We start from the raw sequence: 27,155 nt of genomic DNA, 5'->3' as shown, positions 1-27,155 counted from the left end.
AGTCCTCTCTATTCTTCACACTCCATACCCAATCCCCTAGAAGCTTCAGTCTGCACCATCTCCCAAATAGATCCCAAGTCTGATCATTATTTTAATTCTCCACTGGCTTAACCCTAAGCCCGCTGGACAGTTCAACAGCGTCATAAATGGGTCCTCTGCTTCCACTCTTGCAACCATTCAACACCTCTTCCCCATCAACTTACTTCTCCAGATGCAGAGTAAATTTTAAATGTGCAGATACGCCCCCCCACACCCGCATACACCTGGTCATATGGCTCTCCTGGTTCAAAAGCCTCCCTTGCACTAGAATCCAGTCCAAACTCTGTCACTGTGGCCTGTGATACGATCTGAACACAGACAACTCTGACCACACACCCAAACATTCTACCTCATTCACTCCGAGCACGAGGGCTTTCTCTTTGGTTCTTCCAACAACCAACTCATTCTATTTCAAGGGTTTAGTGAGTGCTGTTATTGCTGTTTGCAGTACCTTTTCCTCTGGATTTTTGCATGGCTGTCTCTTCTCCCTCGGTTCAAGTTCTGTGTCCTTAAAGAGACTTTCTGTGACCTCCATAGCTGAAATAATAACCCCCATGCCTAACAGTCTCCGTCACCACCTGCCATTTCTTTCATGACATGATGACTGGACATTATCATATACACCTACATATGTGGAAAAAATCCCCAAAGTCATTCCCAAAGAAAGACAAAATTCTTTCTAAAGTTCTTATAAAGTCTATCATAGCCCTTTCTCTTTATTTAAAAAAACAATTCAATTCAATGCTGGCTTCAAATGTTTTTGAAAAATCACCTGATAGAACTGGTTTTAAAAAGAGACAATAATATTTAATAAACACTTTATATCTTTTTTTCCTGAGGTATAACTTCATGACTGAATTGCTTAAATATCATTGTAATTATGCTGTGAAGATCATAAATACACCCCTAGAGGACAAATCATTTGAAAGCCCTAATGTTACCATATAATACCATGTGCAGACTCAAAACATGATGTATCCCCAATAACTTGGAAAGTGGAGGAAAACTGTGTCAGATACCTAGAAAAGTCACTCAAATGGTGTCAAAACGATGATGCAAAGATGCATGTAAAGAGCTTATAAATAATTATTTATGGAAATACAACCAGAAAATAGTAACACTTATATTATATATATCATGCATAATATATAATTTAACATGTACACAACACTGAATGACTAATAGCTTAAGTTAACATTGACTTACATTAGTCACATTTGCAGTGGTATATTCAAGTTGATCAAAAAAAAATTGGGGGGGATCTTTGCACTAAAAATATAAGATATTACCTATTATTTGAGTTTTTCTTGTGATCAGATTTGTATAGCAAGTTACTCCTTGTTCAATTTTTTATCTCTGTGCACCATTATTTATCCCTGCGCTATGAGGCAAGAACTTCGTATCATTTACCACTGTTTTCCCCAGCTCCCAAATCATGAGCCTCCAAAAAATATTTATTGAAGAAATAAATTCAGGCAAAGAAAAACCTCTAGTTATTTTTATAAATAGTTATCTGAGATGTAAAAAAGTGATAACCGAACAATTCATATCCGTTAGATCCAGGATTTAAAGAAATCAATCTGTTTTCAAGAAGGAATTTAAGTTCCAGCTGCAGAAACAGCAACAGTACTGCTAAGTCCTTCTAGAAGCTGCTCTTGGCACTCCCTGGCACTACATTTATTGTGCCGTCACTGCAGCACTGGTCAAAGCTTTGTGATCAGGCTTTAACCTGTCTGTATGACTGATGTTTCAGATCTGTGACCTTTCTTAGGCACAACTTACCGATATTTATGGGTTGAACTGACATGAGAGGTGACTGAAACACTATTCCAGCAGATGTGATTTTTAAGTACATAAAAAGAGTGTCATTAACTTTGGCCGCTGGCAGGGACACATGGCATTCACAACCTCCGTGGGCACTGCAGTTGCATGGAACAGGCTCAAAACTGCCCGTCTCAGGGACCGGCGGTGACTCTTCTAACACATCAGGCCTTTGTGAAAAAGAAGAGCTACATGTTAATATAGACGTGAAGGCACTGGATAGATTTAAAATGTAGGATACGAAACCCAAATTGAGATAACCTATTCTGGACACCCAGCTTCAAGGGCAATGGCAAAAAAGAGTCATCATATCAGGGGAAAAAAATAAGGGTTAAAGCAGGTTAGCCATCAGAAATAACATAAGCAAGGAGATAGTCAAGCAATGGGGAAATACTAAAAGGTAAGAAAAACTGCTATCCTAAAATCATACGTCCAGTGTAAATATCTTTCAAAATAAGCATGAAATAAAAGCTTTTGTTTAGACATACCAAAACTGAAAGAGTTCATTACCATGAGACCTGCATTATAAAACATGCTAAAGAAAGCCCTTCAGGAAAAAAAGAAAATGAATGATAGCAGATGAAAGTCTGGTTCTACACACACAAAAAAAATTTAACTAAAAAGGTAAGTATTTACTGACAGTATAAAGCAAAAAGAATTGCCATGGAGTGTGGGTCTGTAACGTAAGTAGAAGTAAAACGCACGACGGCAGCACCAAGCCTGGGGAGAGAGGGCATGTGTTAGCAGTACGCGCTGAAGTGGTGCAGTATCCCTTGGAGCTATAATGTCAGACTACAGTAAGTTAAAGACCTATATTATAAATCATACAGCAACCACTAAAATAATAAAACAAGTTATAGCTAATAAGCTACAATAATCAAGTCATGGAGTATTAGTGTAAAGATAGAAAAATAGATTACCGGAACAGAATGGAGACCAACACCTATGTGGACAACTTTCTAAAAAGGTAAAAACGGCAGTTCTGTGGAGAAAGGGTAATCGTTTCAATGAATTGTGCTGGAACAATGGGATATCTATATTCCAGGGGGGAAAAAACCTTTGATCCATACCTTACACCAGATCCAAAATTAATTCAAAAGGGATCACCAATTCAAATGTAAAACCTAAGGCTATGAAACTTCCAGAATAGAACATGGGAAAAAATTTTTGTGACTTTGGATTGGATAAAAATTTGTCAGCCTCAACACCAAAAGCATGATTCATAAAAAACAAATTGATAAGGCAGACTTCTACCAAGACTGAAAACTTCTGTTCTTTGAAAGACATTATGAAAAATACAAAAAGACAAGCCATAGACTGAGACTATCTTTGCCTGTCATCTACCCGATAAAGCACTTACATCAAGGAGATATAAAGAACGCTCAAGACTCAATGATACTAAAATTAACAATCCAATTAAAAAATAGGCAAAGCCCTGGCTCGTGTGGCTCAGTGGATGGAGCGCTGGACTATGAACCGAAAGGTCCAGGGGTTTGATTCCCAGTCAGGGCACATGCCTGGGTTGCAGGCCAGTCCCCAGCTGGGGGCGCACGAGAGGCAGCACATACTGATGTTTCTCTCCCTTTCTTCTTCCTTCCCTTCCCCTCTCTCTAAAAGTAAGTAAATAAAAGCTTTAAAAAAACAGACACAGATGTCAACAGTCAGTTCACCATAGAAGATATAAGAATGAAAATACGGCCCTGAGCAGCGTGGCTCAGGGGGATCAGGAAATAACACTCGCAGGCCTTTTACTGTGCAAAGCAGTCTACTACTACTAGACACTGTGGAAGGGGTAATACCATGGCAAAGAGCACACTAAACACTGAGACTTAAACTCAAGGTCTTCTGTTTGCTTATTGAGCCATAGACCATAGCCGTGTAAGGGCATTTTGTGAGCCTCAGCTTCCACAATCAATAAAACAGAGAAAATGTGCACCATCTGCCTTTTCAAGGTTGATGTAAACATCAAAGAAAATGACATGAAAGTATTTTTGAAAACTTGAAGTGCTATACACCCATAAAATACCGTTTTTAATCAGAGGTGGAATGACTTTGCATTTTTGATTTTTTGTAAATCTTTAAACAAAACCATTAATTCAATTTTTAGAAATATCATGCCGTGGCTTTTATGTGTTTTCCACATATTAAAATAAAAAGCTTTTATCCAAAGGGTATGGAACAAGTTGAATCAATTGTGGTATTTTATGTCAGAAGCTTTGACTGAAGAACTCCTGAATTTTAAGGGCCAAAAAAAAAAAAAAAAAGAACTAAACAGAAAACAAGACACATATTCTTGACTAATATTTTAAGGGACAGAAAATTCTAGTGGTACTTAAAAAAACAGAAGCAGTTAGAATGGCACTCTCCTGACTTAGGCGGTCACTGTCCTTTTCTGTACGTGGCGGACGTTGTAGAGGAGGGCTGATCGCCAATTAGAGTAACTGTCTGGTTTTTCTAACATGTCACTGTCGTGGGTTCTGTTTAATCAATCTTCACTTTCTTCACTATTTCAACATATTCAAAGAAAGTAAACTATATGGCAAATATTCATAGTAACTACATATTGCTTGTAATGATTATATATAACTATATTATATATTACTGTAATTTATAATTTATCTTTTCTTAAGAGCGTTTCTATTCAGAAATTCCCCAAACCACCCCAACAGACAAGCCCAATGTGAACGCTAAGAATCAATCTAAAACTAATTTAAGGAAGTTCTAAGCAGCAGTCACCAAACTACAGCCCACAAGCCAAATACACCTGTTTTTGTACAGCCTGTGGGCTAAGAAAGGTTTCTTACATTTTCATGTGTTCTTTTTTTTAAATAGTCCATTTAAAATAGATAAAACAGTACAGTCCCACTTCCCAGAACAAAAACAACAGCACCATATAACAAGCCAAAAAGCAAACCTCCAAAGCAGGAGCAATCGACCCCACAGACCAGCTACTAACTCTCTTGATGTTCATCTCCCTTGCTTACTTAAGTGGCAATGTTTTCAAGATGCACACTATTTTGCCCTGGCTGGTGTGGCTCAGTGGATTGAGCACTAGCCTGCAAACCAAAGGGTCACTGGTTTGATTCCTAGTCAGGGCACATGCCTAGGTTGTGGGCCAGGTCCCCAGAATGGGGCATGCAAAAGGCAACCACACACTGATGTTTTTCTCCCTCTCTTTCTCCTTCCCTTCCCCTCTCTGTAAAAATAAACAAGTAAAAATCTAAAAACAAAAAGAGAGAGCAGAAATTTGTGTGAAACCTAGAAAACACCAGCTTTGTTACTTGCCAAAGGCAGCACAAGAACTCCTTTACCTTCAAAAAGACTTTTTAAAGTTTTTAAGTATCTATGAACATCAAATGATACTCTAAATACTTGATCATTTTAAACTATAAGGATTAAAATAACCACTAATTAAAAAAGAGAGAGAGAGATAAATTGGCTTCAAACAACCAAACTTAAGAATTACTGAAAGTCTTGAAAAATTTTTATACAGCAAAATATGTTATGCCCTGTCAGTCTACCTCTGTGCACACACACTCAGCACCCCTACTTAACCTCATTTACTTGAAAGTGCAAATCGTAAAACAAAATTTTATCAAATAATTTTAAATTTGGTTTATTTGCAAATTTCACCATTTGGTCCAATTTTCCACTCAGAATTTACAGATATATATAAGTATTTAGTAGTGAAATTTCATTTTTGGTAGCCAGAGTAGTTTATAGAAAGCACACTCTGTCCTCTGGGCCTTTAGTCAAATTGTTTGTTTCCAAAATATTGTTCTATGAATATATTAAAACTTCTATAAGCAAAGATTTATACTAAATTACTATAGGAATAACACCAAATTGGTCCCATCCAATTTCTGATTGTGACATAAACTTAGAGCAAAACATAGTGGACACGCCAATTAATAGGAATTGGAACATTTAGTATCAACTTTGCATATAATTTAATCAAGTCATTTATGTTAAATCTCAGACTAGCAATCTACATAAATGTTACCCAGAAAGCCTACTTTGCCAATCCCAAATAATTTCAAAGACCAGATTAGTGTCCCAGACCCCTTATCATAAGAATCACCCCCCCAAAAAAAGAGTTATGAATAAAAACCAGGTTAAGAGAGGGTAAATGTGAATTTTAAAATGAAAAAAGAGCAGGAGGAAGACAGAGTGGAGTAGAAGAGGGGAACTGTAAAATTTGAAATATAAAAAAGTGAAGATTTAGAAATAAAATTGAAAAAATGTAAAAAAAAAAAAAAAAGAATCACCCAGAGACTTGTTAAAAAATAGATTCCTAGACCCTCCTTGAAGAATTCAGTCGGTCTGGGGCTAAGGCATCTGTTTTTAATGAGTCATTGATCAGTAGTTGTCAAAGCCTTAAAGCATGTGAAGTTAATAATAGAACCACAAGGTGGGGAAGGAATCCTATTTAACTTTGGAATTAGTATTTTGACCATGCAAACTTTAGCCTTAGTAAAGACAAAATAAGTCTAAACAAATGTTACATTCTAATTAGTATGTTTGTTTTTCATAGTTGTATTGGTTAGCAATTTCAAAATTACTTCACATGTATTCTAGGACTGAGCAAATAGGTAATATATTGTGGGAAGGGAAGCCAAGTTTCTTACTGCTGAAGAAAAGAGTTACAGGAAGATGGAAGGAAGGAAGGAAGGAAGGAAGGAAGGAAGGAAGGAAGGAAGGAAGGAAGGAGGGAGGGAGGGAAGGAAGGAAGGAAGGGAGCGAGGGAGGGAGGGAGAGGGCAAGGGAGGAAGGAGAGAAAGAAAGAAAAGGAAGTCTAGAACAGATCCTGTGGTTTTAGACTAGAATGGGAGATATTATTATGAACACATGCTTTTATTATATGCATATACCAATAGATATAGATATGTAGATTTGTATATACTGTATGTACACATTATATGTGTATTTTGTGTGTGGACATATAATAGCTCTGTGGTGGAGAGGGCCTAGCAACAATGCAACCCAAGTAACAATACGCATCTAGCCCCCAGATACCACTTTGTAAATACCATTCTCCAATAAAACAGAATCGGGGCTCCTTAGAAAAATAGCAGATTCCAGTGTTATAACAGAAAAAGTATAAAATCAACCTAGAACATATTTTAGCACTGTAAAGTAAAGTAGTCATCAAAAAAAAAGTTAAAAAAGTAAGACACATTGAAAGACACAGGGGCCAGCTTGAATAAGCTCCCACTGGCCAAATACGGGAAAACTTGAGAAACAAAATAATGAGAGTAACTGATTATAGCCCATAAATTAAAATAATCCATGAGTCCATCTTGATAGGGAGGAAGGAAGGAAGAGAGGGAGAGAGAAAGGAGAAAAGAAGGAAGGAGGGAAGGAGAATGGAAAATATACTTCTCACAGCACCTAGCACTGTGCCTTGCACACACTAAATGTTTCTTCACTGAATAACACTTTTTCTAAAATTACTCAATTAGCATCGAGCACTTTTGTTTACTTTACAAATTATGCATCTCTCTAGAAATTTCAGTTGGTTCTTTTATCATCAGTTTCTCTCATTATATTCATGTTTTCCTTCACGTCCTTGAGCATGTGGGGCATATTAATAACAGCTGTCCTTGTCTGCTAATTCTATAACCTCTTGTCATTTCTGGGTCTGTTTCTATTGACTAATTTTTCTTTTTCTCGTGGTTATGGGTTACATTTTCCTGTTCCTTCATATACCCAGTACTTTTTACTGGATGCCAGACATTGTGAATACTATGTTTTTGAGTGATAAGTCACATTGTCTTACTTTAAAAGAAGGGTAGATTTTGTTCTAGTAGTCAATTAAGTTACTTTTGTTACAGAACCAGCCAGTGGTGTTCTGAAACAGCCATGGGGTTCAATTGCCCACTGCCAAGAAGTGTAACCACAAGGCAAGAAAAAGGTGAAAAAGGGGTTGTTTATTTAATGATTATACAGATTTAGAATAATGGCAAATTTCTGCTGTTAAGTCCTGCTTCCTTTAAAAACATCCAAAAAACAAGAGTCCTGCCTCCCTGTGCCAAATCAGTCCAGTTTCAGAATACGCCACTTAGAGGTACCATCTTTCAGAAAAGCGGAAGTCTGCAGCTTAGCATTCCCAGCCACAGTACAGCTCCTAGCATTTCTCAAGTCTCTGTGTGATTGGCCAGGCAGGTCCCCGCAGCACCGCCAGCTCTGCCCCATCTTCTGCAAGCAGACTTCCAAGAAGAACTCCTGAGCCCGTGGCAGCGTTCTTCGCAGACCTTTTCGCAGACCTCATGGTTGACCTCTCTGCAGACCTTGTGGCTGACTGACCTTCAGAACTTCTGCTCCAATTTTAAATGCTCAGCTCAGAACTTCCTGCATGATCTGGCTCTTCCTACCGTGCGTTAGTGTCCAACATGTTTGTCAGTTCCCCAGTGTCTTTGACCCTTTTTCAGCTGCCATCTTTAGTCAGAGCAAGAGTTCCCAGCAACGCACGGGCATTCAGGGAGGGCATCTACCCCTCCCTCCACCACCCCAGCCATAGCTCACGCAGGCACTGTTTGAGCTTCCCCCCTGGCTGTGTCACGAGTCACTGCGTGTTCTTACAGTCACAAACACAATTCTGCAGCTTCTGAGACCTTCCTTTCAGGACAGCATAGGCTGTTAACCTGCCTTTTTTATGAATGTGTCTTAAATGCTGTACTTTCCACTCTGTGGGCATCCCTCCGGCCCCCTTCCTACCCCCTGCAGAACATGGGGGTGACGGTGGGGCTCCCCCAACTCAGGTGACCTGTGCTCTGTACCCTGTTACACTTTGGCACCAGTTTAAACCTTTAAAGCATTTAAGTTCTTTTGGGGACAGTATAAGGAAGCCTTGACTAATATGGCCCCACTTAAAAGTAGGTTATTATGGGGTTTCTACCAAATGTCATTGATATTCAACAAGGTCTTCCCAATCTGCTTGGTGGAAAGTTTAATCATTCTTGGCCCTGAGTGACTTCTGGGAATTGTTTAGCTTACAGCTCCTGGTAATTGTTCTCTTCTTAGAAGGTTTCCTACCTCACATCATGGGCAGATTGGTATTCAGCCAAAGAGTTGAGGGGATCCCCATAACAATTTCTGTGTACTTCCTGCTTCAAGTACTCTGCTCCATGAATTAAAGCCCCTTTATACTCCCTGAACTTCTGTCTCTGTCTTCTTGAGTCATCAATATACCTGGGCTCTGCTTGAGTTCTCTAACCCTGTGCCATGTTCTAGAAATTATCTCTAGTTTAGAAAGTCTGAATTAATATAGCACTCAATTTGCTTCCTTCTCTCAGGAATCACAGTTGTGTTCTGCATTTGTCCAATATCTGAAAATAGATGCTTTGTACATTTTATCTCGCTTTCTGGTTGTTTATGACAGAAGAGCAATCCCAGACCCTATTACTCCCTCACGGTCAGAACCTACTTTTGTTGACTATTTACATTAACTTCTGAAGATATAAGGTATTCACACAGTCCAAAAGTTGGTTTTCTTTAAAGAGAAGAATGAAATGGGGTGGTTTCTCAATGAAAATGTGTGATCGAGGAAATCCAAGTTTTAAGTGGGAGTTACTAGAGCATGTCTATCAGTAACAGGAAAACCTGATAATGCAAGAAAGGAAGGGGATCATTGCAAGAACAAAGCTCTTGAGTAGGCAACAGGGGATGGGACTGAAAATCCATGAGAAAGAGCTCCTGTTAGACTGGAACACAGAGACGCCACCCACAATTAAAGAAGAAGTTGCATCCTCAGCTCAAGAAGGAAACTGCATGGGCATGGACATGAGCCGGCTGATACACTTTTATGAAAATAATCACAAGAGATCCTCCCCCTGCTCTTTTTTTCCTGGTGAAAATCAAAAGCAAGGTCATCAGCAGATCTCTCTGGCTCTCTTTAAGGGGAACCAGCTGCAATGCTGCAAGGTGTCCTGTGGAGAAATCCACATGACAAAGAACTGAAGGAGACCTCCAGCTACAGTCGGGGAGGACCTGAGGCCCTCAGTCCAATGACCTATGAGGAACTTGGAAACTCAAGAAGAGAGCTTGGAAACAGATCCTCCTAGGGCTGAACCTTGAGACAACTGCAGTCCCAGCTGACATCTTCATTGCAAACTTGTCAAAGACCTTGAGGCAGATGCCCCTAGCTAAACTGCACCTGGACTCCTGACTCCCAGAAACTGTAGGATGACAAATGTTTGTTGTTTCAAGCCACTAAATTTGATGTAATTTACTATATAGCACAGATAACCAAGGCAGATATTGGTACCTGGGAGTTGGATGCTGATGTAAAAAATAACTAAGAATATGAAAGTAGCTTTAGAACCTAGAGATGGACAGAGGCTGGAGAGAGTTGGAGAAGCATGATAGAGAAAGCCTGAATTGTCTTGAACAGACTTTTAGTAGAAATCTGGATTTTGAGGACACTGTCAGTGCGAAAGAAGTGAGGAACATGTTACTGAGGAAAGGGGATCTTTCCTTTGCAGGGGCAGACAGCTCAGTAACACATCTGCCGTCATGTGCACAGCATGGAATGTGCCCATGACAAATGAACTGGGCGATCTACTCCAGATTTCCAAGCAGGTGTTGAAGGTGCCTCTTGGTTTCTTGTTGCTGCAAGAGGAGAGACATACACTGAGGAAAGGGCTGTTAAACAGAAGGAATAAGGACATGAGAGCTGTGACATGCACAGGCTCTCCAGATGGCAAAGGATGTTAAAATTAAGAAATGGCCTCTCAGCAAAGATCAAGGAGAAGGCAGAGAAGGGCTTATCTCTAAGAGACCTGTGGACTTGTATGTACTGGAGTGAACCCCCATAAGATTCACAGGAGGCCGTGTGGTCTTGCGAGAGAGGGAGAGTAGCATACACGCTGCTGGCTTAGACTCAAAGAGTACAGAATGAAACAAGGCCACGCGGCTCCCCCAACTGTGCCGACCAGAAGCATGCTGATAAAACTACTCCGCTGCGGAGATGTGGGGCCTTTCATGGAAAAGGGAGGGTGATACAGATGGCAGAACCAGGTACCCAGAGGACAGAGCCATGAAACACGGAGAATTACTCCTGAGGTACAGGTAATAGAAGGAATAAACTTAACGTGAGGGGTCAGAGGAGAGAGGGTCAAAGTGTGGTATCCTTGAAACAGAGATTATAGAAAGAACACGCTTATCATTAATGACAGGGTCTAGGCGTGTGTCCATGAGAACGGGTTAATTAGGTGGGGTAAAAAAAAAAAGAATAATGAAAGTAAAGCATTCAAGAAATTGAAGATCGTCCCTGTAGATGCTGAAGTCCCTGAGAGAGCTGACAGGAGCAATAGTGAAGAGACCAAGTAAACTAGGTGTCAGCTGTTACAAAAATCCACCCCCCCAGGATAACCCTCACTGAGTCACGCACATTGGTTTGTAACCATTGCCCAGCTTCCCAACCCAACTGCATTGAACTTTCCAGGTCTCCAAATGTCTGTACGTACTACCGGCCTTTACAAATGCTCTTCACTCTTCTGTCTCATTCTCCTCTGCCCCTTCATAATCTTGGCAGATACTTGTAGTAGGTTTCCACAAGTCCCTGTATTTATCACATGACAGCATTTTCAAACTTTATTATGTCCTTTGTCTTTACTATTAGCTCCAGGAGGGCGGGGGCTGAGTTCAAGTTGTTTAACATTATTCCCCACACTCAGCTCAGTGCCTGATGTACACAGTAGGCACTCGTGATAGAAGAGGATTTCCACGCCAGGTCTAAGATAAGAGATCTAAAGCAGTTCCAAAAGAGCACATTTCTTTGGTATCTCGCCTTCAGATTTTCTGACAAACATTAATATCTGAGCTCAAACAATGCTGTCCCTTAAGGAATACATTTATAGAGCTTTAAATCTCTTATAAACATCAGGTGTTAGTTCCTTTTAAAAATATAATTATTTACACAAGGAAGCATTTGGAAGATTTCTCTAGCGAATTCCCTAATGTCCAGGAAATGTGGTTTTGATTAAACACTTTTCTACAGTAGCCACCATTATGGATTTTCTCGTCCATGGAGGTCTCCTTGGTTAAACCAGCCAGCTCTTGCTCCTGATCTGAAAAGTCTCATTTAAATTATTTGGAGATACATTGACCAAAGTTATGTACAAAAATAGAATTCAAGGTAGAAATAGCATGTGGCAATCGGTAAAATATACATATTACCCAAATTAACCAAATCATGCAAAGGATAAAACAATTAATGTGGCAAAAAAAAAAAAAGAATATTTCTCAGATTGAATGCACTTATGAGAGGTTTTCCTGTACTGATATCTTTAGAAACCTCAGTTCAAAATAAAAGCAGGTGAAAAGAATCTGCTAAATTCATCATATGAGCAAGTTTTAAAAAATTAGTTAATGTATCATAATTTTCTCACTTTTCTGGGTCCTACCATTTAGATGAATAGCCCAATGACTGCGCAGGTGAAAAATTCCCAACTGTGGCTAAGTTACTATGCAATTTTGTAATGCTCTAATGCATTCATTAAAAATATCTTTTTCAGAAAGGTCAGACCTCAAGACATAACTACAGTCTATCCGTGATAAAATTTAAATCCTTACACATGTTCACAGAGCTTTTGAATCTGAGCACATTGCCTTAGCCTGCTGATAATATTTGAAATTCTCTCAAATAGACACCCAGTGAGTTTTTGATCATCATCCGAAGTATTTAGGTCACTTAGGAATGTACTACATTACAATGCAATCCTTTTCTCTGAGCTAAGATCTGTTTGCCTGTTAAAGCAGGGAACTTTCTGCCCCACGCTTCAAATATATCTTCACCCCCACAGTGCTTCCTTTATTCTCTCAATACTCGGAAGACAAGGCGAGCCTTCTTCACTTTAAGACTGACCTTCTACCTGTGCTCTTTTTCTGGAACTTGCTTATTCAACTATTCACCATCTATCATATATCTTCAATAGGTCCCTTTCTATTATATCTTCAACTCTTCTCTCCCTGCTGGGTCATTTTCTATAGACTAGAAATAAGCTCATTCTTTCTCCTACTTAAATGTCCCCCCTTGCCTGTGCATTACCCATATATCTCCACCATCCCCACTTTACAATCTCAGTGAGGCTTCTTGGACCTCTAGAGATTTATAGTTCACCCTTTTCTGTTGTGGACATTCATCTAGGTGCCCTGGTGGCCCAGCATCACAGTGAAAAATCTACCGTTTTGTAAGGCTGAAATACTGGCAGCTAGGGCTCGTTCGCACCAATTAGATACTCCCAGTCAGGACTCTGGCCCTTATGAGAACTGCACAAAGAAGCGGGGACTAGCAGGGACTTCTAGCTTCATCAGTGGTAGCATCTTGTGACTGGCAGTTAGATGTGGGAATTATTACCACAGAGACATTCAATGTCCAGATGTGACAGCAAGGGTACCCTATCTGGGCTGCTCCTGGTGTGACCTTAACAATTAGTTCAACATAAGTTATAAATATTAACTGATAATCAACACAAAAATGAGGATGATGTCAATTAAGCATATTTTCTTCCTTTTTTTGTATACATGAACTGTATTTTCTATATATTATTATATATGTATTATATATTGTATATATACTATATACACAACATACATATATTGACAACTTTTCTTTTTCTTTTTTTTAATCCTCATCCAAGGATTCTTTAAATTGCTTTTAGAGACATAGGAAGGGAGAGAGAGAGAGAAATATTGACTTGAGAGAGAAACATCAATTGGTTGCCTTCTCATACATGCCCCAACCAGGGATCAAACCCACAACCCAGGATGTGCCCTGACCAGGAATTGAACCCCTGACCTTTTGGTCTACAGGATGATGCTCTAACCAACTGAGACACCAGCCAGGGCTTATTCATTTTTTTATATTAAATAATTTCCTCTGAATTTTCTTCTTCCCCTATCATTTTACATAAAAGGATTCCTGATGGTGTTAACTTTACAATTTAGTATTTAGTTTACCGAATATTAATTTAAGTGGGACTGAGTCTAAATGGAAAAAGAAATTAATATTGTCCAGATATTAGTTCTGTAAACATTGCCCAGAAATGGATACAATGACAATGGACACATAGTATCGCCCCATTTTGGTGTCTCCTTTTGTTCAAAATGTAGTTGCATTCTATTAAGTGAAAGTATAAAGCTATAGGGAAGTTGTAGTTCAAGTATGTGTGGAAAGGTGTGTGTGGATGCTATGTAGCCAACAGGGTGAGTTATGCTGATGATGCAGCTCTTGTCTCTCAGCTTCAAACCCACCCTCTATACTCTGATTTCCCAATCTGTGGCTGCAACTCTGCACACTCCTGGATGTTGGTTAATTTCTACCTATAGGGGGCACCAGGAGACCAGAAGGTTGATGGAGGGACAAGGGACTTGATCCTTCTTGTTTTCCTTCCCATTCATCATCCCAATCTCTTCAACTGGGGACCTGCTGTGGATTTCAGTAACCAGGCTTCCCCTAGCCCCCACATTCTCAGAACCAACCACAGCACAGCTCCTCAGAGACCCTTCAATACCAGCCATCTATCTTCCCCTCCTCATTTGCATGCCTTCCGGCTCTGCAGGGACCCCTCCACCAAGTGCCTGAGGAACGAGTACCAACTCCTCAGAAGTCAGCTCCTCCACATTCTTTCTCTGAGTTTCTCTTTGCTCTAGCTACCTCCCTTCCTCTCCCTGAAACAGCTCTGGCCAAAGTCCCCATTACTTCGACATTGCCAAATCAATAGATATTATTCAGATCTTACTATTCCTTTCTGTTCTACTGGCACAACTGACCTCTCACTAGTCCCACCTTTAGACAACATTATCTCTTCATCAATAATTTTTGGCTCGTTAACACATTTCTGGAGGATAAATTGACAAAAATTTCTCAGAAAGCATTTTAGCAATATCAATTCAACAAATAGTTTTGAAGTATTGTGTGAATACTTCCATTGAGTTAACTCTAGAGTTAGGAATACTGTTAAGCATACCAAGTACTGTGTGTGTACATTTAGTAAGTGGTAGAGATGGGTGGTCCAACTCTAAGAGATATCTTGGCAACCTCCCTACCAGGGATTCTCACACTTTGGTTCTATCAGAATCACCTAAAGGGCTTGGGAAAACATAGATTGATGGACCCCACCCTCAGAATTTCTGATTCACTAGTTCCGGGGTGGTGCTAGAGAAGTGAAATTTCTAAGAACTTTCCAGGGGATGCTGATCTGCTTCTCAATACCACCTACTTGCATGGGTTTTTTTTCCTTATTAGCTCTTATTCAGCCCTAAACACTCAACTTGTTGACGGGAGAGACCTGGTTCTTCTTGCTGACGCATGTAAAGAATTACAGATCAGCAAGTCTAGTAGCCTGCAATCAGTTTAGTAGTGGCCCGTTCCCACGGAAGAGAACAGGACTGGGTAGAGTAGGGGGTGAAAGGCAAAGTTTCAGGGCGGCAAAAGTAAGAGCAGCTAAAGACCAAGGTGGCAAGCCCCTGGTGGTCTGAGGCTGGGTAGCCAGAGAGCCAAGAGGGCCAAGAGCACCCCAAGCGCCCTGAGGCCCCGAGGAGAGAGAGAGAGCCCTTTGTTCTGAGAACCTACATAGTTGGTGGGATGGGAGAAAAAAGTTACATATTGATTAACGGGTAAATGTGGTGCCAGCTTTCCTGGGGGGGTGTGACTACCCAAACTTAGGTATGTGTGGGGGTCTGTCAGCCTGAATCCTTATCTTGCTCCAGACCCCATTTGTTCATCTTGTCATAAAACAAGTATGTGACAGGAGGCAGTTAATTAAAGTTGGGGCACTTTCCCAAAGTCATTTAGGGGCTCTTTCTGTAAGCATTAGAGACTCCCTAGTAAAACAGATAGTGACCAGAGGCAGATTAATCAACCAAAGTTGTTTTAAGGGCTTTCTCTTTGGGTACTGTGGATCCTCTCCCTCATTCCAGGCCCTGGGATGAAAGCACAGTTTCCGGGCTTTCTTTCCCAGATAGTGGAAACACTCCATAGAATTTCAAGGATTTCCCTTCTTTCTTGCTAACATAGTGTTGCTTGTGATGTTGGAACAACATTGCTATGTCTAGCAATATTATCAGACCAGGCTCAGCACTAAAGAGTTTGCGGGTGAGACATGTCTCCTTTCTCCCCCCCACCTCAGTTCACTATTCATTCTACCTAAGTGCTAAAAGGCATTTCCTGGCGACCAAGATGCTAGACCCTGGCCAGGAACAGCAGTGTGGTCTCAGAGTTCTTCCTATGTTGTCTCCTGCCTCAAACTCAGCCCTCTCCTTCCTTAGGTAACCTTCACACCTCTCTTCTCTCACCAGCTGTACTAGATATCCTCATCTGAGGCTCCCACTCCACGCCGGTGCACCTGCGGCTTCCTGTGCCCATCAAATACACATCAGTAACCACTGGCACTGAAACCCTGTGCCCGTCTCCACCACCAGGCTGTGAGCGCTCAAGGACAGAGATCATACCTGTTCTTTGTGGAGGGTTTTTTTGACATACTTAAATTTCTTTCTTTACATTTTTTTTCTTGGTGGAAACATGAAATTTACCATTTTAAGTGTACAATTCAGTGACATTAAGGACATTTGCATTGTTGGGTAGTCATTACCACCGTCTGACTTCACAACAATTTACACCCTCCCATACTGAAACTCTGCACACACCTAAACAAGACTCCCCACTCTTCTGCCCCTAGTCTCTGGTAACCTTCATTCTGTTTTCTGTTTCGATTTACCTTTATGTGTGTAGTGTTTCTAGCACCTCGCCTCCTAATGGCGTGATTTCCCCACCGGTAGAACTGAAGAAGGTGAGTCTTTCTCAAGCATCAGACAAAAGAACAAGTGAGGAGAATCTTAAAGAGTTAAAATTCACATAGAAACGGTATGCATTAATGCTGGAGTTCTTAGTAAACTTGAATGCTGTGCTAGGATCATAAGCATATGGCTATTGGAAACTACCATCTTGGCACTCCACATAGCACAAATAAAATTAATCACCTTATATCTTTAACATAATAATGAGGAAAAAAGTCTACCTGAACAAAGGGGAAAACAAAATGTCCCCATCCTCTAATATGAAAGACCCCTAAATTGAGTTCGTATTTTTTTCAGAATACATGTCCTGCCACCTGAATCAACAGGAGGAGAAAAGAGAAAACCTAATGGAACAGAAGTTTGTATAAAAAATATATAAATTCCCTCATAGAAATACACAGCATAAAAGGAATGCAGGGATAGGAGAGGTTTCACTTTTGCATCCAGGCACTCTTCTGTGTACAGGCACTTTCGTTTTTTAAAAATGTGTCATAAAAATGTACAAATTAATCTGGTACTTACAGAACATATAAAAGATGGGCCTTAAGGTCATCATTCTTGAAAGAATTCTTAAATAATGGCTCTATATAACAGATGAATACCTTCAAGTCCTCTTTCATCCAGCACTGTATGTTCCAGTTTGCACCTGAATTAAAAATAAACTACTTTAAATCTGAAAAACATTCTGAACAACTCGCTGAAAGAGAAGAGCTAAATTAAATTTACCAGTGTTCTGATGCAACCTCCATTGCCCGTTCTGAGAGGAAAAAACCAGTCTCTGCCCAGCGGTATGTGTTTGCCCAAGTCACGCAGGCCCTTTGGCCTTCGGTCTCCTTTTTGTGTATAGTAAGGGAATGAAATTCAATTATTGCTTCTCAAACTTTTTTACCCTGAACCACGTGAGTAGGACAAACCCTAAAAACAGAATCGTCATGTAGCTCACTTCATGCTCACTTTCCAAGAGAAAAGAGAACATTAAATATCAAAGTACAAGCAAATCTGGAGCAGTATTTATGTGTGCCTACTTTAGCAATGAAGGTATGATGACTCACATCTGAACTGTGGTGCATGTCAAATTCTTGTTGTTATAATATTACAGGCTCCAATATAACTGATGAAAGCTTATTCCACGGCACACAGAAAACCTCACCTGGTGACGTAAGAAAACTATAGAGGTGATTTGTAATTTAGAAAGCAAAAATAGCAATGACTGAAAATCAAGACTAAAGTAAGACAGGACTCAACCATCTTAAGGCAACACTAACATATTTCCTCAAACCTGAGGGATTTCTATCTAGAAGGACTTTGCAACATTCTTGAGCCCTATGAAGTAATCAGCCTCACGGTCGAGCAATAAAGGGAAATCCTCAGTATCTACTACTTAGATTAGTAACTTTAGTTATAAAAATTTTTATTCACTTAGGAGTAACTAGTTATTAGCTTTTATTCATATGGTATATAAAATTAAAATCTATAGCACCATAATCGTTCCTTTTAAGTGAAAATATTAACATTTTTTATCATTTCAAAGCTTATCCCAAGGACCTTGACTTCTTCAGTTCATTCTTAGTACATTTCATAATCATTGGAATGGCTACATTTCCTCACAATTTTTTTAAAAAGTGTTTCATTTTAATGACAATGCAGTGGAATAAAAATTTTATAACAAAATTAAATAACTATAGATTCAATGGGAGGCACTGCTAACTTGTTTTAAAACTCTGATTTATTGCACATTTGTGCTTTACCCTCATCCCTAAACTGATTTAAACAAACCAGAGTGTTCCCTCCATCTACTCAGTGGTGGCCCACCAGGGGCAATGTGGCCCTCTACGGCACATCTGGCCAAGTCTGGAGATATGTTTGGATTGTCCCAACTGGGAAGGGAGTGCTGCAGACATCTAGTGGGTAGAAGCCAAGGACACTGCTAAATATCCCACAGTGCAAAGAACAGCCCCCAGAACCAAGAATCATCTGGCCCAAAATGTCAAAAGTGTTGAGGTGGAGAAATCCTGACTAGCCCCGCATTGGTGTGCCTTCCATATATGTGCCTTTATTCTCACACTGCAGGTCTCTTATTACCAGGTCAATTGACTCTGCTCTATTAGCACTTCCAGAAGGCTTAGAAATAACAATGTTGTTTAGATCTCCAGGTGCAGCATTTTTAAAAATATTTACTTTATTTTATTTTAGAGAGAGGGGAAGGAGGGGAGAAAGAGGGGTAGAGAAACATCGATATGAGAGAGAAACATTGATTGGTTGCCTTCCACCTTTTGCAAGCACCCAGATGGGGGTGGAGCAGAGTCCGAAACCCAGGCATGTGCCCTGACCAGGAATAGAACTGGAGACCTTTCAGTTTGCAGGATGATGCCCAACTAACTGAGCCAGGCTGACCAGGATGCGACATTTTTAACTACAGTAGCTACATTCAGTGGTCATTAACCTTAAACAACAAAAACCCTTGATTTAAAGTATGTATTGGTTACAGAGCAATTCTCTGCTTGAACAAATATTATTATTCATAATGCTTTAAAATTTAACTAATTTAAATATTTTCTCTATTTAACAAAATAAGGTGTGCTGTTTCTATTTTAAAGCAAATTTGGAAGACTGCAAGAAATGAACTTATAAGTTAAAAAAAGTTCCCTTGTTATTTTATCTTATGGGATATTAAAAATTGGGGGCTTATTAATTTGGTCACATGATAAATCCTAATTTTATTACTAAATAAGATGCTAATATGTGTTAAGAATCCCATCCCCAAGACATCTATTTCATACAGTTTTCAGAGAATGAAAACACTTTGTTCAATACAGTTAAATAACAGCTAAATCTTGGAGCACTAAAATACTTACCTGTTTGTTGAAAAGCTAAAGAATTCACTGTTGAAACCAACGCCTTCCCTTCGATGCCATCTGCATGCACGGAGCAGTTTTTATCTTCCTCCCTCCAAAAGCAACAGTGGAAAGTTGTTTTGGATAATAAGTTAGAATAGTAGGTACCACTTGAATTCAATTTAGCTTCAAAAAACGTTTCATAATGTCCATTCAAATCCGAGGTGTTCTTTGAGATTCTGGCAGGCATGAGGAAGTCATAGGTTGTATTTGGTGGCGTGCAAAACAACTTAATGGGATATGCCAAGTTAAACGCCATTATCAAATAAATAAATTCTGTTTGGACATTAAAAAGATGCAGAGAAAAACAATTAATCATTTTGGCTAAGACAAAAATAGCAAGTATCTAAAAATAAACAAACCATGCAGTGCTCAATAAGTAATTATTTAACTTTCCAAGTGCTCGGTCAGGGCCTAACAATGCATAGCCCTGTGCTTCCATTGTCCAATGGGTAGTGCTTGAGAGGGGACATTTATTTATAGAGACAACTTCACACTGGAAATTCATGCTTCCTTCTCCTCACTAGTCTAACATATATATATATTTAAAGAAAGGAAATTATAACTAAATATTTCCATTTCTTTTTCTAAAAAACAATATTCTAATGAACTCCAGCATAAATAATATCTGGATGGCCAACTACATAAACAAATACTAAAGTGCTGTTTTAGTATTTCTTAAAGAGAATAACACCCAAACGTTAACAGCACTTTCACTGAATGTTTCTAGAAAGGGTTTGTCTTCAACATCAGGATAGCTGGATGCCCTGACTCTGCCATTAACCCTCCAGATACACCACATCACGTAAGTCATGCCCTTAACGCACTCTCCGAGAACTAAGGCACAATGACAAGATTTCTTACAGGAATCTTCCGTTGCTGATTAAAGACAATTATCACTTTTAGGATACATAAAACTTAAAACAAGTATGTAATCCTGTAACAAAAAAAAATCCTCAAATTTTAAATAACTAATTGTTTAAAAATAAAATAACAATTTTCCATAATTCTCTCTTCAACAAGTTACCCAAATAATCCTGCAGCTGTGTTACTTCATATACAGACTAAGGCAGAATGAGAATTCTGAGAATTCTGCATGGATTTATATGGAATAAATATTTTGAAGGATTAGGGTAAATGTAAAAATGTAATAGAAATGTTTAAAAATCAATTTACACTCATTTTAAGTTATAAAGATAATACATGTAAAAATATTCAAACAATACATAAATAATGACTGTTAACAATTTGGTTTCTAAATCCTTTCTATAAATACAAGTTAATATAAATATGTATCAGGTGCAAAAATTAAGGCAAAAATGATTAGCATGACTAATATTTTGCCCATAGTGTTCACAATTAGCTGCCATCACACTACCGAAAGTAAATCCTCATTGCAGTTGTGTTCCTTTGCACTTCAATATTACTAACGCATTTCTAAAATTATAATATCTCAATGAAAAGAGAGTAAGTTATTTCTTGGGTGTTACAAAACCATAAATATGTCATGGTACTAATTAAAAGCATTGTATTTTCTAGCTGCACATGGAGGATTCAGTTGGCTGAAATGCAATTAGCCTAAATTCCTCAAAGAAGAAATTTAAAATGTAATAATGAATGTCACAGACATAGCAACTATTGAATTGGTTTAACTGAAAGATGATTCTATTTTGTTTGCAATGCCGCCTTTGCAAATGATATTTCTTTTTCTCCAAATGAATCCTAAGCCTGCTAGGAGTCCAGAACTTGCATCTGAAGCATATGTTTTCATGGTAACAAGATCCCAGGAACTTTCCTTATTCACAAAACTTGATCAAACTGCAAAGCTTTTGGAAAGCTAATGTGAAACATTTGAGTGGAACCTAACAAAAACACGATAGAGAATATAACAGAGAATTATATAAGAAAGAATGAGTATGTTATTACTTTTTGGTAGTCTTTTGTGGCACACTTTTTCCCAGAAATCTGGGACAATGGAGTTATCCTGAGCATCTTCCGGGAATATATAGATGGCAATGATGAGGAAGAACAGTTGGGTACAACAGGGAAGACTAGCAGGGAAGCTCCCAAGAGCACCTTTAGATTGGAGTGGCTACAAGATGCTGAGAACTAGTGGACACATAGGTAAAAATTGCCAGATGGGTGGGTTTTGTTAAAGATAGCTTCACTTTAATTTTAAAAACTAAGAAATCAACCTAATTAAATTAGATGATGAGGGGGGTTTTAACATCAGAATAAAACTAAAATACAGTAAGAAACAAGCAAAAATAGTATGCTCAAAAGTCATCAGCAATGTATGACTAATTGCAAAGAGAAGCCTGTTGTAGTTCAGAGTAGTTAAAATCACAACATAGAAAAAAGAATATCTGTAAGCTTTCTCTTGAGGATATTCCTGCAATGGGTGGGAGAAAGACAAGTATACGTCTAATTTCTGAAAGCGTTCTTCTGGTGGTGAAATTCAAGATGGAAATTTTTATCGTACACCATCCCTCATTAATATCCCTTTATAACATTATATTTGTTATTGTTTATAAGTTACAGTGCAAAATAGCACCTCAAGTGACATCTCCATTCCATTTGAGAATAAACCCATCATTTTGTGTCATAGTCATTTATTTTAAATATCATCATACATACATATATATATTTATAATTTAATATTGCTACATTTACTAAATAAAATTAAAATAGTTAAGTGTCATATCTTGTTTCTAAGTATGTATAAGGGTATCACTATGTACATATTAATTTGGGGGGCTATAAAAGAAAACAAAGCTGAAAGGCAAATCATGGGCAGAGAGAAAAATTTTGCAAAACATAATAAATTGTTAGGGCTATGATAATTAATGTTATGAGTCCATTTGTTGAGGCCTGCAGGTTACTTGAACATTTGGTCAAACATTATTCTGGGTGTGTCTGTGAGAATATTCCTGGATGAACTTAACACTTGAACCAGTAAAGCAGATTGCCCTCCCTAATGTGGGTGGACCTCACCCAATCCGGTGAAGGCTTGACTGGACCGCAATGGCTGACTTGGAAGGAACTCTCACTGCCTGCTTGACGTCAGCTTTTTCCTTCCTGTGGACTCAAACTGAAACATCAGCTCTTCTTGGGTCTCACACCTGCCAGTGTTTTGAGTGGAACTTACACCATCAACTCTCCTGGGTCTCCAGCTCACCAACTGCAGATGTTACAGACTTTGCCAAAGATAAAGGTGTGAGCCAATACCTTATAATAAATCTCTTCCTGAATATATATATATATGAATCCTACTGGTTCTGTTTCTGTGGAGAACCCTGACTACCACTACAAATCTAAATATCTATTACATTTTTTTAATTCCTAAAAATCACCTAAGGCCAAATAAAATGCAACAACAAAATGGTCAAAGTATACGAATTGACAGTCACATAAGAAATATGTCAATAAACAGTGATCGACCTCACAAATAATCAAATAAATAAAATTAAAATGAGATGCCATCTTTTGCTTACCTAACTAGGCAAAAAAGTAAAATGATTATAATATGCTTCTTTGTCAGAAATGCAATGGCATAGCACTCATATACTTATGTTCAGGCTGCAAATGTTACAAAGCCTTGTGGAGAAGATTTCACAGTGTCTATCAAATTCAAAAATGTGTACACTACTCAGGATAAACATCCTTCTTTAGGAATTAATCTACAGAAATATTCTCTCAAATATTCGAAGATACATGGATTTCAATGCAGCACTGTTTGTTACAGAAAAAGAAATTTCTATCAATGAGAAATTGGTAAAATAAACTAATAATTTGTCATGTGACCATTAAACAAATAAGTGCATCAGTAAATACTGGAAAAATACTGGCATGATAAATTGAAAAGCTGTTAAGTGGAGAAAGAAAACTGCAGAACAGTACATATTAACCAAGTCTATCTTTGCAACTATAGATATGAGCTGTGTGTATGCTGTACTTTTGGAAGGACGTATGCACATATCAGGTTCTTTCCAAGAGTTTGGGAGTAGTTTTCATTTTCACTCCATTTTCAAACGGTTAGAAAGGGGGTTCATTTTCATACTTATACTTTTGTTCAGTAGGCATGAGTATGAGAATTGGAAATGGAAAATTCTATTAGCCAGTAAAGGAAAGAGTATCTCGAAGGGCAAAATCTCTACCTTACACATAGATGTTTAAAAGGCAAATAACTTACCCCCATATAGCAAAGCCACACAACATTTTTGACAAGCCATCTTACTTCAGAGGACACCTGAAAACAGTAAATCTAAAATTAACATATATACATACATATACACACACACACAAAAAAAAAAAACCTGACATATATACAAGTTGTCTGTGGAAAATATAAAAGGAAAGGGATTATAAATAAGTCTTTAAATTTTAATCATCTATAATACTCTGGATCACTATCAGGGAAGTGTCTCACATTACAGTACAACTGTGTTATACATTTATTCTTGGGCACATGCCGTCTTACATAATTAAGCCACATATTCATATATGACATGATCAAAAAATTATCTTTGTCTTTCGTAAGATACAACAAAGCCAAGTGGTTATTGCATAGGTAACGACTGCATATTTATTTCCAATAAAGAGGAGGAAATTTTCCAATGTGTTTTTGGGAACCCGCTGTTCATTTGCAAATGAGGTGATATTCACATTGGAGAGTTATCAGAGTAATTCAAGGAAAATTTGATGGCTTAACATACCCAAATGATAAGGTGACTTCAGATACAAGCCTTCCCTTGAATTCTAGTCAATATGAAACACAACATGAATGATTATTTGTACTAGTATGTCATGAAGTAAAATGCTGGTGTTATTTTAATATATTGGGTTTAGATTTGTAATGACACACTAAAAGCTTTTGATATTCCAATTTTTTTATTATCTGAAATTGTAGATTCAGTTCACTATACACAAGTAAATCTGAGGTCAAAAGCTGTGAATTAGGTGTCAGGTGTGTTGGGTGCCAATCTAATCAGCTATGGGATTGGGGACCTCAACATCCTAGACCTCATGTTCCTCAGCTACAAATCAGACTGATGGATAATCTCTACAGTCACTTTCAGAGTTTCCCATAATGCTGAGTGACTTTATTTGAAAATAGAAGTCACATTTTTACCCCAAAGAATATTATAAAATATTAAGTGAGAAACATGTCTCATAAGTCATGTCTCAGAATTGGCACCATGTGATGAGTAAACAGGAAAACATGTTTGTTTCATTCACAACTTAATGACTCTTGAGAAAAAATAGATGTGTATAAACATTTCATAGTCTGGTAAATTTGTTTTTCAGATTATCTGTTTTTTATCAAAATTTGGGTTCTTTATAAACTCACATCACTGTATCTCTTTAGGATTTTCCAAAAAGTGTAGAGCTTGGAATCCTCATTATCTAATCATATGAAATGTGTGCAAACTCCTCTGAGTTTTTTCCATGCTACCTGTTTCTGATACAAAAGTTTCTTATAAAATAAACCCAAGGGCAAGTTTCAAAATCAGGATGTGTCATAGATACAACACGTCACTAGAGTGAGTATTTCAAATGAACTGATTAGTCATTCAGTCCAACAATGAACTTGACTCACTTGTAACTCAACTGAATATTATCTGCTGATTTAAGTAACAAAATAGATCAGTTGGTTTTCCTTACATAAGCCAACCATTCTTTTCTTTAATATTCTGTGGAAAACACAAGCTATTCTTATGGTTTGAGATCTTGCAGTCAGGTTTTGCTCTTATATAACAAATAAACAGTCACAAGTATGAAAGGGGCATAGAAGAGAGTGTGAAAGGTGGCACCTTCCATAGACTAAAAGAGAGAAATATTTATATGCACCCCAAATTGTACCAGAACAGAACATAAGGAGGTTTACAGAACAAAAATAACACAGACAAAATTACAGAAAATTTTAAACAAGAGAAAAAATGTAGCAAAGGGGAAACTAGTAGTAAGGTGACCAAAATAAGTCTAATATACAAAATGTCATTAAGTGAAATTCATTTTGTAAGGATGAGCTATTATGCTTTAAGCTTTCTTATGGTCAAATTTTTCAATTACAAACTCAGAGTAATTAAGATAAAATAAGAGCAACAGCTTCGGGAGATGTAAAAATAATCCTAACACTAAGAACAGAAAAAAAAATTTGCCTAACTTCAAGATAACAGGTAACATCCTCATGAATATCCTACTAGTAGCAGAGTTTCACAAGAAGTTAAAAATTTGATAATTTCTCACCCCCACCATTGCCAATATTCTATTCTAAAGCCACCACTATCTCTTCCCTAGAAGATCAGAAGAGCCTTTAATTGGTCTCCCTGCTGCTTGCTGCCCTTGCTCCCCAGATCAGTCTATCTCAATGCAGTGGCCCGAGTGGTCTTGTTAATGTGCAGGTCAGACTATGTCTCTCTTTCCCAAAACACTGCAGCACTCCCCTTTTCACTCAGGGTAAAAGTCAGCGCTCTGCACAGAACTACAAGGATCTCTGTCACCTCTCCCACCTCATCAACCCCTGCTCTCCCCTTTGCTTAAGTCACCTGCTCTGGGGAGCCTTCCCTGACCAGCCTATCTAAACTTTCAACACCTTTCCTACCCCAATCTGTCATACCTGTTGTTCTGCTTAATTTTTTTCTCCTTAACACTAATGTGAATGTGATTTTCTATTTTTATTGTTTTTTTGTCTACCTCTCTCTACAAGGATGTCAACCCCACCAGACCAATGAATTACTTACTATTTCCTTTTCATCATTACATCCTTCACACACAGGAGCCTGCCTCTCACACAGGTGTTTCATGTACATTAACTGAATGAATGAGTGAATGGCAAGATATAAATCTTTCCTGAAATATTTTCCAAAATAAGCTGGTGGCATCACTCAAAGACAAAGTTGAATAAAAGCAGTCTTTAAAAGAGACATTCTAATACCATCCACATACAGCTCTTTGAGAATCCAACTTAATACCAGAGAGAATTTCAGAACAGTGATTCTTAATCATTTTTTGATATGGACCTTATAGAGAATTTAGTGACAGCAATGTGTCAACTGCCCAGAAGACACTCATACACCCAAAATTAGGGCTATTATTTAAGAGGGTTGACAAACTCTCTGAAACTTATGCAAAACTCTGAAAATAAGAATTCTTTTACATTCAGTACAATTTCAAATCAGTTTCAGTTGTGCAGCAAAGTGGCCAGAAAATCATGCTCTCTACATAGTGTTCCCCCCTTGCCCAAGCCGGACCCACCTGGACCCACACCCAGTTATCTTGCCATCATTGACTATATTCATCACACTGCAAACCACACCTCTGTGGCTACTCTGGAGCTACCAATTTGTACTAATTAATCCCTTCGTCTCCCCCCACCCAGTCTCTCCCTTCTGGCAGCTGTCAGTCTGTTCTCTTTATGAGTCTGTTTCTATTTTGTTTATTAGTTTATTTTGTTCCTTAGATTCCACATATAAGTGAAATCATATGGTATTTCTCTTTCTCTCACTAGATTATTACAGTTAGCACAATACTCTTCAGGTCCACCGAGGCAGTCACAAAAGGTAAGGTTTCCTTCTTTTTTACAGCCGAATAGCATTCCAT

General features: G+C 38.3%; 1 protein-coding gene across 2 annotated transcripts in view; it reads right to left on the bottom strand.

The window, feature by feature from the left end:
- LEPR (leptin receptor) overlaps positions 1-27,155 on the bottom strand; it is an 80,956-nt gene that overhangs the window by 33,412 nt on the left and 20,389 nt on the right. For both annotated transcript variants that reach the window (XM_045199560.2, XM_024565539.3), the window contains exons 2-5: positions 23,746-23,802; positions 19,515-19,829; positions 17,182-17,305; positions 1,822-2,030 (exon numbers count right to left, since the gene is read on the bottom strand). In XM_045199560.2, the coding sequence (XP_045055495.2) occupies positions 1,822-2,030; positions 17,182-17,305; positions 19,515-19,829; positions 23,746-23,785 (688 nt within the window). In that variant the 5' untranslated portion in view covers positions 23,786-23,802. The remainder of the gene's footprint in view (positions 1-1,821; positions 2,031-17,181; positions 17,306-19,514; positions 19,830-23,745; positions 23,803-27,155) is intronic.

The sequence above is a fragment of the Desmodus rotundus genome, chromosome 3 (genome assembly GCF_022682495.2).
Source record: "Desmodus rotundus isolate HL8 chromosome 3, HLdesRot8A.1, whole genome shotgun sequence".
NCBI lineage: Eukaryota > Metazoa > Chordata > Mammalia > Chiroptera > Phyllostomidae > Desmodus > Desmodus rotundus.
The sequence above is the reverse complement of the archived record's forward strand: the minus strand, read 5'-3'. Positions and strand labels throughout refer to the sequence as shown.